The 12049-nt window shown below is 41.6% G+C and overlaps 1 protein-coding gene and 1 long non-coding RNA gene across 2 annotated transcripts; one reads left to right on the forward strand and one right to left on the reverse strand.

The window, feature by feature from the left end:
• Nucleotides 1-622: 622 nt before the first annotated feature.
• On the reverse strand, nucleotides 623-3837 carry LOC120374191. The gene is made up of 3 exons (XR_005585926.1): nucleotides 3607-3837; nucleotides 2424-2658; nucleotides 623-656 (listed from the first exon to the last, which is right to left on the reverse strand). It is a non-coding gene; the product is annotated as an uncharacterized LOC120374191 (long non-coding RNA).
• Nucleotides 3838-5592: 1755 nt separating this feature from the next.
• Nucleotides 5593-8337, forward strand: LOC120374015 (histone H1-like). The gene has a single exon (XM_039493194.1). The coding sequence runs from the start codon at nucleotides 5621-5623 to the stop codon at nucleotides 6272-6274; it is 654 nt and encodes a 217-aa protein (XP_039349128.1). The 5' UTR covers nucleotides 5593-5620; the 3' UTR covers nucleotides 6275-8337.
• Nucleotides 8338-12049: the final 3712 nt, after the last annotated feature.

Genomic DNA, 12049 nt, shown 5'->3' on the forward strand with positions numbered 1-12049 from the left:
ATATCCTTTAATTAACATAACTACCAGAGTAAATTAATCACAACTCCTCTTTTAAGAGAAAGGACTTGTGAACTTGCAAAGGAATTTTTGGACTAAGTGGGTGGATGGGTTTTGCTGAGTATTGTTTTGGATAAGGTGGTGGGGACTGGTGGGGAGAGAAAATACTCAGTAATTGAAACCTACTCCACACTTAAAATTTAGGCTGACATAGCTACGGAACTCTGGGGTATGAAAAAGCCACACCTCTGAATGCCATAGATATGCTGACCAAACCACTGGTATAGATGCAGCTAAGTCACTGGAAGAATTTTTCCGTAGACCTATCTACTCTCAGTCAGGGAGGTGGTGTTTCTAAAGAGAGAGAAAAAGCCCTTCATTGCTGTAGTCTCTGCTATGCCTATAGGATTATGACAGCATAGCTATGGCATCATAGCTATGCTTCTATAGTCCCCATAGTGTAGACATGGCCTGAGAAACAGACAGACATCTGGAAGGAGCAGCTGTAAGCAATGTCTGACTCCGAAAGAAATCTGGGGAGAGTTTTTTTGAGTCAGGGGTACAAGCTGAAAAGGATGTTGTCGGTGCTATGAGCAAAAGAAGCTGTTTTCCTGCTATTTGATTCCTTCTATGTTCTGAGATGCAGACATTTGTACATTCTGTGTAAATAAAGAAAACTGCATCAAATAAATACTTGAGTAATACTAATTTCTACTCCCAACTGGGATCTGCAAAGCCCCAGAACTTTGATTAGCAGCTTGGATTGAAAAAGAGAAACAATATAGTTAGATGTATTCAAGTCAATAAAGCCTGATAAAATTAATCCTATGGTACTTATTGAACTAGATGAAGCAATCTTGGAATCATTATTGATTGATCTTCAAGAATTCATAGAGGACAGGTGAGTGCACAGAGGACTGGGAAAAGGACAAACACAGAACCCATCTTTAAAAAAGGAAAACAAAGTGGACCCATGGAATTATAGACCAGTCAGCCTGACCTAGATACCTGCGAAGATATTGGAACAAATCTTTAAACAATCAGTTTGAAAGCACCTAGAGATTAATAAGGTGATAAATAATAGTCAGTATGAGTTTGGCAAGAACAAATCATGATATATCAGCCTAATGTCCATCTTTAAAAGGGTAACTGGCCTACCTTGATGCCTCTTGATTTTAGTAAGCCTTTTAAGACTGTCCCAGATGACAATCTGATAACTAAACGAAGGAAATATGGTCTAGATGAAATTACTATAAGGTGGGACCACAAGTGGTTGAAAAAAAAAACATACTCCAAAAGTAGCTAGCAATGGTTGACTGTCAAACTTGTGCACTTTCCAATGCCCTGCTCTCGGCCATTCAGACCTTTCTGTCACTATATTCATAGTCAGTATAGTCATGTAACATATCCTTCTCGCTCTACTTATTTCTTCTCCTGTTCCGGGTCAGGGGTTCAGCGGTCTTGAGGGGGGCACTGTTCTAGAGGTCGATGATAAAAACAGACAGATACATCATTAGATTTGCAGTTGTATCGGAAAGGGAAAGATACGATTCAGAACTCCCTTACATTGTTCTCATGAAAACCTTTAATAAAAACTGGTCATTGTCACATTAGCTTTGGAGCACCATGTTATAGCACCACTCTTCATCTTAAGCCCTGGTAAGTACAGACTACCATGGAGTTTAGATGCTGCGAGGCCCTGCATACTGCCAACATTTTCACAGGCAATGGCGATTTTGGCTGATCTCTCACTCCTCAGGGTGACAAAGACCCAGAAAATGCAGCGTTTACTGACATCTCCAAGCTGCCGAGGCCTGCACGCTGCTAGCCTGTGTACTGCAATGGTGCCAGTGGAACTCATCACAGGATGGCGTGGGAATATCTCCTATCTCAGGGGAAGAAAGAAGGCCGGCATCTCTAGAAATGTTTGGGAGAGGACTGCAGAGTACCTGAGCCTCCATGAAAGTTTTATTGAGATTGTTCCACGGCATTAAATGGCATCCCTGATCAACTAAAGTACTGCACATGGGGAGAATTGTGGCCCCTCTTGCTTAACCCAACAAGTCATAGAGAGGAAAGCAAATGCCACCTCTACCTCATTCTTTTCCCTCTAATCACACCCAGGACAGTGATGTGTTGTGGCTGTGTAATTTGGACTGCTACATTAATCTTTTTTAATTCATTTCCTAATATGTAGTAGTTGAATGAAGAAGAAATAATATCTGCATTTCAAAGCATACACTTTAATTGTATCCCCAGTGCTGGTTTTGCAAGTAAAGTGAAGAATCAAAAGTTGCTGCCTTTGTTCTCTAAACTTGAGGACAGGATGGGCACCATATTTAAACAAGGAAGAAGGGCGGGGAAGTTGTGGGCACCAAAAAGGGAAACAAACATGCTTATAAGGAATAATGAAGCTATACACTTACCTGAGCGTCTTTCCCCTTCTTCATTGGGCCAATCTGTGCTTGCCTGCAGGGATTGGCTCGACTCCAGTAGAGTTTTGAAGAGCTCCCAGCTCGTCATATGGTTTTTGTCCCATCTGCTTCTCCCCACTCAGCCTTGCTGTGCATTGCAGAGGTTAACATGCCCAGATCTCACAAATTGTACACAGTCAGATTTGGGGTGCTAGTTGGGCTCCTGCCAAATATCGCATGCAATTCACTGTAAACGTGGCAGGTCGACAGGACGGCCTCAGATTTATTGTTGTCCTCCCTTGCCTGCTGATACACCTACCAAAGTTTCACCCAGCATCATTGTTCTGTCCCGCGTTAAGCATCCCATACACAGCCTAGACATAAAAACAACAAGGAGTCCAGTGGAACCTTAAAGACTAACAGATTTATTTGGGCATAAGCTTTTGTGGGTAAAAAAGCCTCACTTCTTCTTTTTTACCCACCAAAGCTTATGCCCAAATAAACCTGTTAGTCTTTAAGGTGCCACCAGCCTCCTTGTTGTTTTTGTTGATACAGACTAACACGGCTACCCCCCGATACTAATCTACACATAGATATCTATATTCCTTTGTCTGCTCCTTAGCTGTGCCTGCCCAGCCTCTTCTCCCCACAATCAGAAGAGAGCCAGGCAGGAGCATGCTTAGTAGCTCTCTGTCTGCACTGAGCTGGCATGATTGGATTCTCACAAAGATGGGCTTGTAGGTGTGCTTGCCAAGGTGGGCAACCAGGAAAAGGCATTTAAAAAACAGGGAATGGACACTGTCTTGTGGTGGGGTCAGAGTCGTTATGGGACAGCTGCTGGAGGACTGTTATACTCAACTGAGGTAATACAGTGTCTACACTACCACCTTGTTAATGGTAATTCATCAATGTATGGAACTGTATTGTACAGGAAGGCAGTGTTATTGTGTCAATATAATGGTGTGCCTACATCAGTGGCAGACAGATCTAGGTGTGAAAGCATGTGAAACTAAACGGAAACAAATGAACTTGGGAAGACAACTTTATTGTGTAGACCAAAGGCTTGGGTCTCATCAATTCTTTTCAAACAGGTTTAAATCAAGTCACTGGAGACCGTGGATATGAGAAATATGAGCACAAATTACCTACGGGGGTAAATGGATTATAATTTAGGTTTCTTGATTAATAAATTTACCTTCAACACACTGATTCCTGGCTGCAGGTTTCACTCCTTCTGGGGTGACGAACCAGAGAGAAAAAGTCTGAGTGTCGTAGTTAAGAACTTGGTGTAGTTGAATTTGAGGAGACAGGATGGGAAGGGCTGTTGAGGTCATCCTGCAAGGAGTAACTAGGTTGGTGGAAGCCAGGCTGAGACCTTTATGCATGTAGGCTAGCTACTGGTATCAAGGCTGAACCCACAGCAGCACAGTGACAAGCATTCAAAGTTACAAGTCAGGTAGTGACAGAACCCCTTACTGGTCTGGGTGATCACTGAAATGTCACAACTTCTCTCCCATTAACCTGGGATTCAATGACATACACCTATTATTACTTCTAATGAATACTTTAGAGCCCTATCCACAGCATAACCCCTGTGTCTGTTGGAAGGGGGTGAGGGCGGGAGAAAAGGAAGACCTCTTATATTTCCTAAATAACCAGTGGAGTTTCAAAATAGCAAATATTTGCTCATTGCCTGTTGCAGACAGGTCAGATATTATGTTTTGCATTTGTATTAATTATGTTTAAATATTATTATTATTATTATTATTGTACTATTATATTACATTCAATCTAAAATTGGGCTTCTTCACAGTTGTTTAGGAGATGATTGTGGCCTAGTTTTCACCCAATATAATCACAAGTAAGAACTTACTTCCATTGCAGAATTGAAAGAAAAGCAATTTCCTCAATTGTTTGCAACTCTAAGGTAAATTATGAATAAATAAGCCTCTCCCATGCCACACCCGGAATTTAACATTGTCTTTAAAAAGAATTTTTGGATTGTTTTTTAAACTGTTTTAATGCTCCCATCACTTTTAAAAGAACAAAAGAGTGAATCATCTTGTAGTAATGTTGCAGAACAGATTAAAAATCTTATTCAGTTCTTCATGTAATACGGATATGACTAAATCACACTGTTAACATTGATTTTCCTCACTACAGAAGCCATTTTCATATAATATATTAATGCTAAAGAAAAAAAAAACACTAATTGATCAGATTTTGATCCTCTTTGATTTTAATTCTCCATGTGGTTTAGTTTTTTTACTGAAACATTGCTTCTGACTTTCTATGAGTTTTAACAGACTATAATGAAACAAACACCCTAATAGTTCTTCTATTTTAAATTAAAGTTCAGAACACTACCATTTAAAAAACGGCCACTGCTTTTAATGAACAGAAGTTACTTTCTTGGAATAAAATTAAGTTAAAGAGCAATACAGTACATTCAATTTGAAATTTACAAAATAATAATGGCATCTTATGTTAATCTTCTATTGAAATACCTAGAAAGGTAAAATAGCACAACAACTTTTATATACAATTCCTGGAACATAAACATCCCCCCTGAGATATTTGATCAGCTCTCTGTTGTTTTTATTAACGGAGTTTTTCAACAGAATTAAGTGTTTTAGGGGGTAGAAGATTTGATTAAGAGAGCCAATTCTTAATCCTTATTCAAAGCACAAGGATGAGCTTGTGTTACTTTCTTCTTTTTGAAATCATTTTATGCTGACAACATTACTTCAAATAACTGGCTTTATACCTTAATTTGGAGAAAACAGTCTAAAGAATGAGATATAATTGTATATATGATTTTATTGACAGTGATATGGTTTTAATTTACAACGAAAAACAAAAGTTTCCCTCTTCAGAGGTCTCTCTAGCTCCAGGTCTCGGGGTTTATTGGCATTTTTTTAGATAATCTTTAGTCTCTCCTATGGGAAACTCTACTGAATGAAAATACTCTGTCTCCCCTTCACCCAGCTAAGAAATAGGGTGATTTGGTAATATATATTTTGCAAAAAGTACCCCTTTTTAACTCCGAAGAAACACAGAGAGGGGAGAAGAGACCTTTTTGCTTTCAGCTGGGCGGGCTCTTTAGTGCGCCAATCACAGAGCAGCTCCTCTCTATAAATACCAACCGTCTGCCCTTCTCTGGATCTAGTTTTTTTTTCTCTTCTGATTTTTAGAAAACGCTTATCACTATGTCAGAAACGGCGCCTGTTGCAGCTCCTGCTGTCTCCGCTCCTGGGGCAAAAACCTCAACGAAAAAACCGAAGAAGGCAGCAGCGAGTTCTAAAGCCCGCAAGCCTCCAGGTCCCAGCGTGACCGAGCTGATCACCAAGGCAGTGGCCGCTTCCAAGGAGCGCAAGGGGGTCTCGCTGGCAGCTCTTAAGAAGGCTCTGGCCGCCGGAGGGTACGATGTGGAGAAAAGTAACAGCCGCATCAAGCTGGGGCTCAAGAGTCTGGTGAACAAGGGCACCTTGGTACAGACCAAAGGCACCGGCGCATCCGGCTCTTTTAAACTCAACAAGAAGCCGGGTGAGATCAAGGAAAAGGCGCCAAAGAAGAAGCCAGCGGCAAAGCCTAAGAAACCAGCTGCTAAGAAACCCGCCAGCGCCGCCAAGAAACCCAAAAAGGCTGCGGCCGTGAAAAAGAGCCCGAAAAAAGTCAAGAAACCAGCCGCTGCAGCAGCTAAAAAAACGGCCAAGAGCCCGAAAAAGGCCAAACCCGCCAAGCCTAAGAAGGCAGCTAAGAGCCCGGCTAAACCCAAGGCGGTGAAGCCCAAGGCGGCCAAGCCCAAGCCGACGAAGGCTAAAGCCACGAAGGCTAAGAAGGCAGCGCCCAAGAAGAAGTAAAAGGGCTAGAAAGAAATTTGCCACGCAGAGAAATCCAACGGCTCTTTTAAGAGCCACCCACCCTCTCCCAGAGGAGCTGAAACACCAGGTTCATTTCAATAATCTCCTGTTGCTTTTCATGAAGCGCATCACTTTCAGAAATGAAAGTAATAGAAAAGAGGGAGATATAAAATTATAACCGGTTTCGAACATTTTCCTTCTTTGCCCGCGACAAGAAATAACGTATCAATTCTTGAAAATGCGGGGCGCTGATTCATTTATAGTTGGAGGGGGCTGCGTGTTTTAAAATCGATCCAGAGGATCGTCCCAGAATCACGATCACTAGTAGCCAAACAGTTTTCCTTCCCTACCCCACCCAGCAGAGGGGGGGAAAAAAACCCAAAACGGAGGGGGACGAGCTTTAGCAATCATGCTTATTGTGTAAAGGGAGGGGAGGAAGGTGGCCATTTCTCGCACATCAGCTTCGGTCCAGACAGGATTTATTATCTAGTAGGAGAGGCGAGGGAGGACAGTGTGTAAGGGCAAACTGTGTGACCCCCCACACACACACTCTCTCTCTTTTTTTTTTTCTGCCTAGCTGGCAGTGGTGGGATCAGGATTAATCCCGTTAGTGGGTTTGAAAAGCCCGCGCTCTGCAAGGATTGGCCTGTGGCAACTCGTCCCCGCTTCTCTTATTGGGGGGTAGGGAGAGTCACTGTTAAATCCATAGCTTCCTGTGTAAAATGGTGAGTTGTGTGTGGAATACTGTCAATTTACCAAGTACAAAATACCTCACACGGGGATTTTTGTTTTCAAATCAGATTCGTCGGGCACCTACTTTGAAACCTTTATTCTCTGAAATCAGAACACTACTAACAGGGCAGGAGGGGGAGGAAGCATTTTTCATTTTATTCTCCCTTTTTCCTTGATTAATACCCGTTCTGTTCATACTCTCCTCCATCGCCACCTCTGCTTTCTATCCTTGTTTCTCTCCCGGGCTGTGCTTTCAGTCTTTTACCCAATTTTCTAGAAATCACATCCTTGCTGATGCTTCTCAGAATGACTCTTCACCCGAAGGATTGTGAGGGACATTTAGCTCTAGTGTAAACCTCTGCAAGTTGGTCCAAGTGATACCAACCAGTTGAGATTGCTATCCCCTATATGGACCTGCCATTGGAGAAGAAGGAAACACATTTGTTCCAGAGGGTTTTACAGATATTTTCTTACAACACAAGAATGTTGAGATTCAGGAATCCTAGGTTTTATTCCAGACTCTAGAGGGGAGTGTTTTCTATAGTTACAGCCCCTTCTGCCCCTTTCCATCTTCAGTGTGACTCCTTCTGTACAGACCTTTCTAACTTGTCTATGTCTTAGTCCTCCCCCTTCACCATCTCCTGCTCCCTCACCAAGCTCTTCACCCCTCTGTATTCCTGTTGTAATATATGCTCCTTCATCCTGCCTGCATGCCAAAAGTGGGGGCATGCAAACTATAGAAAAGACAACTTCTTAGAGGGAAAAGTGGTGTTCAGCCACCCGAGATTGAGCAATAACAGGTCTGTGATGACCTTAGATATCCAGGGCTGCACACGCGCTACACTGACTGGCTCAGCGTGTGTCTACCCTACTCCGACAGGTGCGGGTAACCTGTTGAACCCCATTAATGATGGGGATCTGGGATTACAATTGGTCGGCGTCCAACTTCTTAGAGGGACAAGTGGCGTTCAGCCACCCGAGATTGAGCAATTAGAGAAAAGACAGTCTCCCTTCTTTAATTTCCAGTGCCTGAAACCACAGTGAACCTTGGTAGATGCCAGGAGTTTTTACAGGGGAAGTTCTGCTCAACTGTCTGAGGGACAATAGTAAGGGAAGCCAATCTTCAGACAATTTAGGTGCCAAACGAAAAATGCTCTGCTGAACATGTATGGACTGAGAGTTTTCAGAGGCTAATAACTTGGCCACACTGGGATAGATTTTCATGAGGATAATAAAAAGGATATCCCTGACACTTTTGTGGTAAGTCTGCTTAATGTTAGCTATGTGCCTTAAAGCATAGAGGAGCTTGAGCGTCTCAAGACAACAATTGTGAGAACATTTTAATGTGGGCAATAAAATGTATTTCCCCTCAACCTTAATCAATGGCTGAACTTTTTCTTTGTGGCAATTATATTGACTTCAGTGAGATTGCACTGGTGTAAACTATGAATGTTGTGATGTACATTAGATGCACTCTGCCAGCATTAAACAAGGTTTGGGGGTTGTCAAGCCTGTTATTATACATCCTTTTAACTTTTTTTTTATTAAAGATACAGAAAAGGAAAAAGCAGTTCAAACACTGAAATGTAAAGTATTAAACAAGGCTTTAATTTTAACAATATCCTTTGTTCCTTTTCCCTTTAGCTGGAGAGAGTTTTAGAAGGAAAACCCTTGTGGTGATATCAAAGATGGTAATAAATGTCCTTTTGGGGAGAAGAGAAGAAGTTAGTTGACATGGGGTGGAGCTATTGTTGTTAAAGCCCAATCCCATTTTGTCTGGAGCTGGTAGATGTGGCAATTATCAGAAGGGTAGCCATGTTAGTCTGGATCTGTGAAAAGCAACAAAGAGTCCTGTGGCGATTTATAGACTAACAAACGTATTGGAGCATAAACTTTCGTGGGTGAACACCCACTTCGTCAGATGCATGTGGTGGAAATTTCCAGAGGCAGGTATAATACCACCACATGCGTCTGATGAAGTGGGTATTCACCGACGGAAGCTTATGCTCCAATACATCTGTTAGTCTATAAGGTGCCACAGGACTCTTTGCCACATCTATAAAAAGCAACAATGTTATCTGGGTTCCTCTCTCTGGCCAGGTCTGGTAAAGACAGCACAGTCTCAGATTAGGTTGATGAAGGGCAAGAGTCACAGGTGAGGGTGGGGATGACAGCCATGATGCTGAAAGTTGCTTCAGTAGCCTCTGTGTATTCCACACGCTCCCAAATCTTTTTTTTTCAGGATCTAAAAAAAGGTAATGATAAGTAGAATAGCAAATCCCCTCATTATTTTGCCTACCGATTAGGCCTAATATCTGACACACCAATTTTGGTTCGTTAATTTATGGATCCACATGCTCTTGTTTACCAAGCAAGATCTTAAAACTGATCTTGAAATATACCAGTGGGCCTTTTAATGTAAACTAATTCAGTCTTTCTGCCTCCCTTTCAGACCTTATGCCATCAACATTTGTTATTATAGGTTATTGTGGCAACTTATTAATATTTACATACATTTTACAGAGAGTTCACAATTAGGTAAATTTCTTGGCCAAATACTCAAAATACCCCCATCCTATTTTTAAAGGGGCAGCTCATCTTTCTACCATTAAAAATATATCTATATCAACTTTGTAAAGGCAAACAATACAAATACTGTATAATAAAAAATATTAAAACTGTATTCAGAATGACTAAATATAAATAATACAAACCCATTTGTGGAAGTAGTGATTCAAGGGTCCTCACAATGCTCAGCCCCACAGGAAGAGCTCCTTCTAATCTCTAATAATTAGAGATCAATTTAAGACCTGAAGTACAATGTTTTGATATCCTTTTTTTCACCCACTCCCAACTAAATATTATGTCTCTGGAAATTCTTATTGGTATAAATGTTCAATCACTAATTCTTCCTTAATTCCTGATCACGTTTATATCCCATTTGAATACTTCCCATAGTCTGACCACCTGTTGAGTTGGACTATATATCTTTATATCCTTTGATCTGTTTTGAATTTATAACCTCTCAATTTCATCGAAAGTCCAATTATGCCTGTTTCATGAGACAGGGACAACAGAAGCGCCTGATCTGCCTTCTTTATCCAATTCATTGTTTCTGTTCCTTAGCCTTGTGAAATCTTACCCAGAGCTTCAAATGTACCAGATTTTGGTTTGAAGACCTGCCTCTTCTGCTATGCTGCTGAGTCAGGTGAAATTTCCCAGACCTCAGAGGCACTTCTATCCAAATATCCTGTAGGGTAGCCTAAGAGAAAGTGCACTGAATTGAGAGTCAATTGTTCTGAAATCACCTCTACTGAGTGCTGTTCATACTTCTGGGAACCCTTATTTTCCTCATACCAACAAAATCTCTGATCATTTTATGTATTGTTTGCATACTATTTATTTGCCACAGGCCCTCTACCTTATTCAGTGAAAAAAGTGGACAGAATTCAACTAATGAGTCAGGGTTCTGCAATGCATGGGGCTGCTCCATGTAGGACCTCTGTCATTTTTTGAAGAAATTGAAATGTATATAGTGAATGAAAAAGTGACTTGCAAGAAGAGAAAGGAGGGTCTCAGGGATAAGGTTTTTGTATGTGTCACTGGGGAATTAGTGTCTATCCCTGTCTCTGCTAGATAGCCTAAGTGTGTCTGGGCAAGTCACTTAATGTAACATTTTCCACAGGTGGCCACTAATATTGAGTTTCTCCTTTGACTTAGTGCCTTACATGAGACACCTGGGGCTTGACTTGCAGAAGTTCTGAGCATTCACAGCTGCAAACAAGGCCAATGGGAGTTCTGCTCTGAATATACTCAGTGTGTTATAGCTTCCTGAAGACTGAGTCCATCCATACTCAAGCTACATGGTGATCTCCCAATACAAGAGCACACATTGCTCAAAGGCCCTTAAAAGGTTTGTACTTCTGTGAATCCTAGAACCCTTATTTTCCTCATATCCAATCTTGGAAGACAGACAAGTATCATTCCCACCTTTCAGGTTGCAAAAGGCCAGCAAGGCAGAGGTGGGAATGGAACACCGGTCTTAAGAATCACAAAAACAGTGTTTACCTTTTCCACCACAAGCAGAATGCATGCGTTAAGTTTGTGGCCCAGGCTACTGTTCCTGTTAGCCTTGCCTGGTCTTTAACTGCTAAAAATATTACCTCCATGTTTCCCATTTTTTAGATCTCCTACTTTGCAAACATATCTTTGTACAATTGAAGTCCTGCTGGCATGCTGTAGTACTCTCTGCCTGTACAGGGAGAAATGACCTGATATTCAGAGTACTAGTAATCCTTTTGTGAGACTAAGAGACATGAACAAAAGGTATCTATTTTAAAATAATCAGCAGTTGTAAATAGGAAAAGTCAACAGTGTTGTATCGTTTTAAGCTCCTGCGGATTAAAAACAACAGCAACAACAACAACACCGTCTATCAGAGGACAGTAGAGGATAAGGAATGAGAAAGGGCGACACGTTTTTCAACAGCTTTTGAGAACCCCCTTCAGATAATATTCACCTACGCTTTCCAAAGATATGAAGGTTCGTACTAAACTGGTGCAGTGTAGCCTTTGCGTTGCCACGTGTGCACATATAACCTCGTTTTCTAAGTATTGCCCCCGAGCCCCCGTTTTCATATAAGCAATTCAGAAGCTGACCCCTTCCCAACATAAAACAATGACGTCTGCCTCTGAGGTAGAGGAAGGAGTTCCTTTCTCTGCAGTGGGAAAGCAGCCTGGTTTTGTGAGCGATTAGTTCTGCAGTCGTTTTTATGCACTGGTCACACTATTGCATATACTGTGACAGGAACCGCAAGAATGAGCATGCCACCAAATGAACAAATTTAACAAATGGAAGAAAAGAATGCGGTGCCCTGCTTTAGCTTCTGATGAAATTTCTGTGCACTTTTCATTCGTATTAACGCTCCCTGTACAGGCTTTGGAAAACACAGGGGAGAGACGATGCGTCCGGAAACCTGATTGGTCAGATTTTGATGCCATCTGTAAATGCTTGAAATTCAGAGGAGGGTTTCTTAAAAATAGC

This window comes from Mauremys reevesii, linkage group 1, assembly GCF_016161935.1.
Source record: "Mauremys reevesii isolate NIE-2019 linkage group 1, ASM1616193v1, whole genome shotgun sequence".
Taxonomy (NCBI): domain Eukaryota; kingdom Metazoa; phylum Chordata; order Testudines; family Geoemydidae; genus Mauremys; species Mauremys reevesii.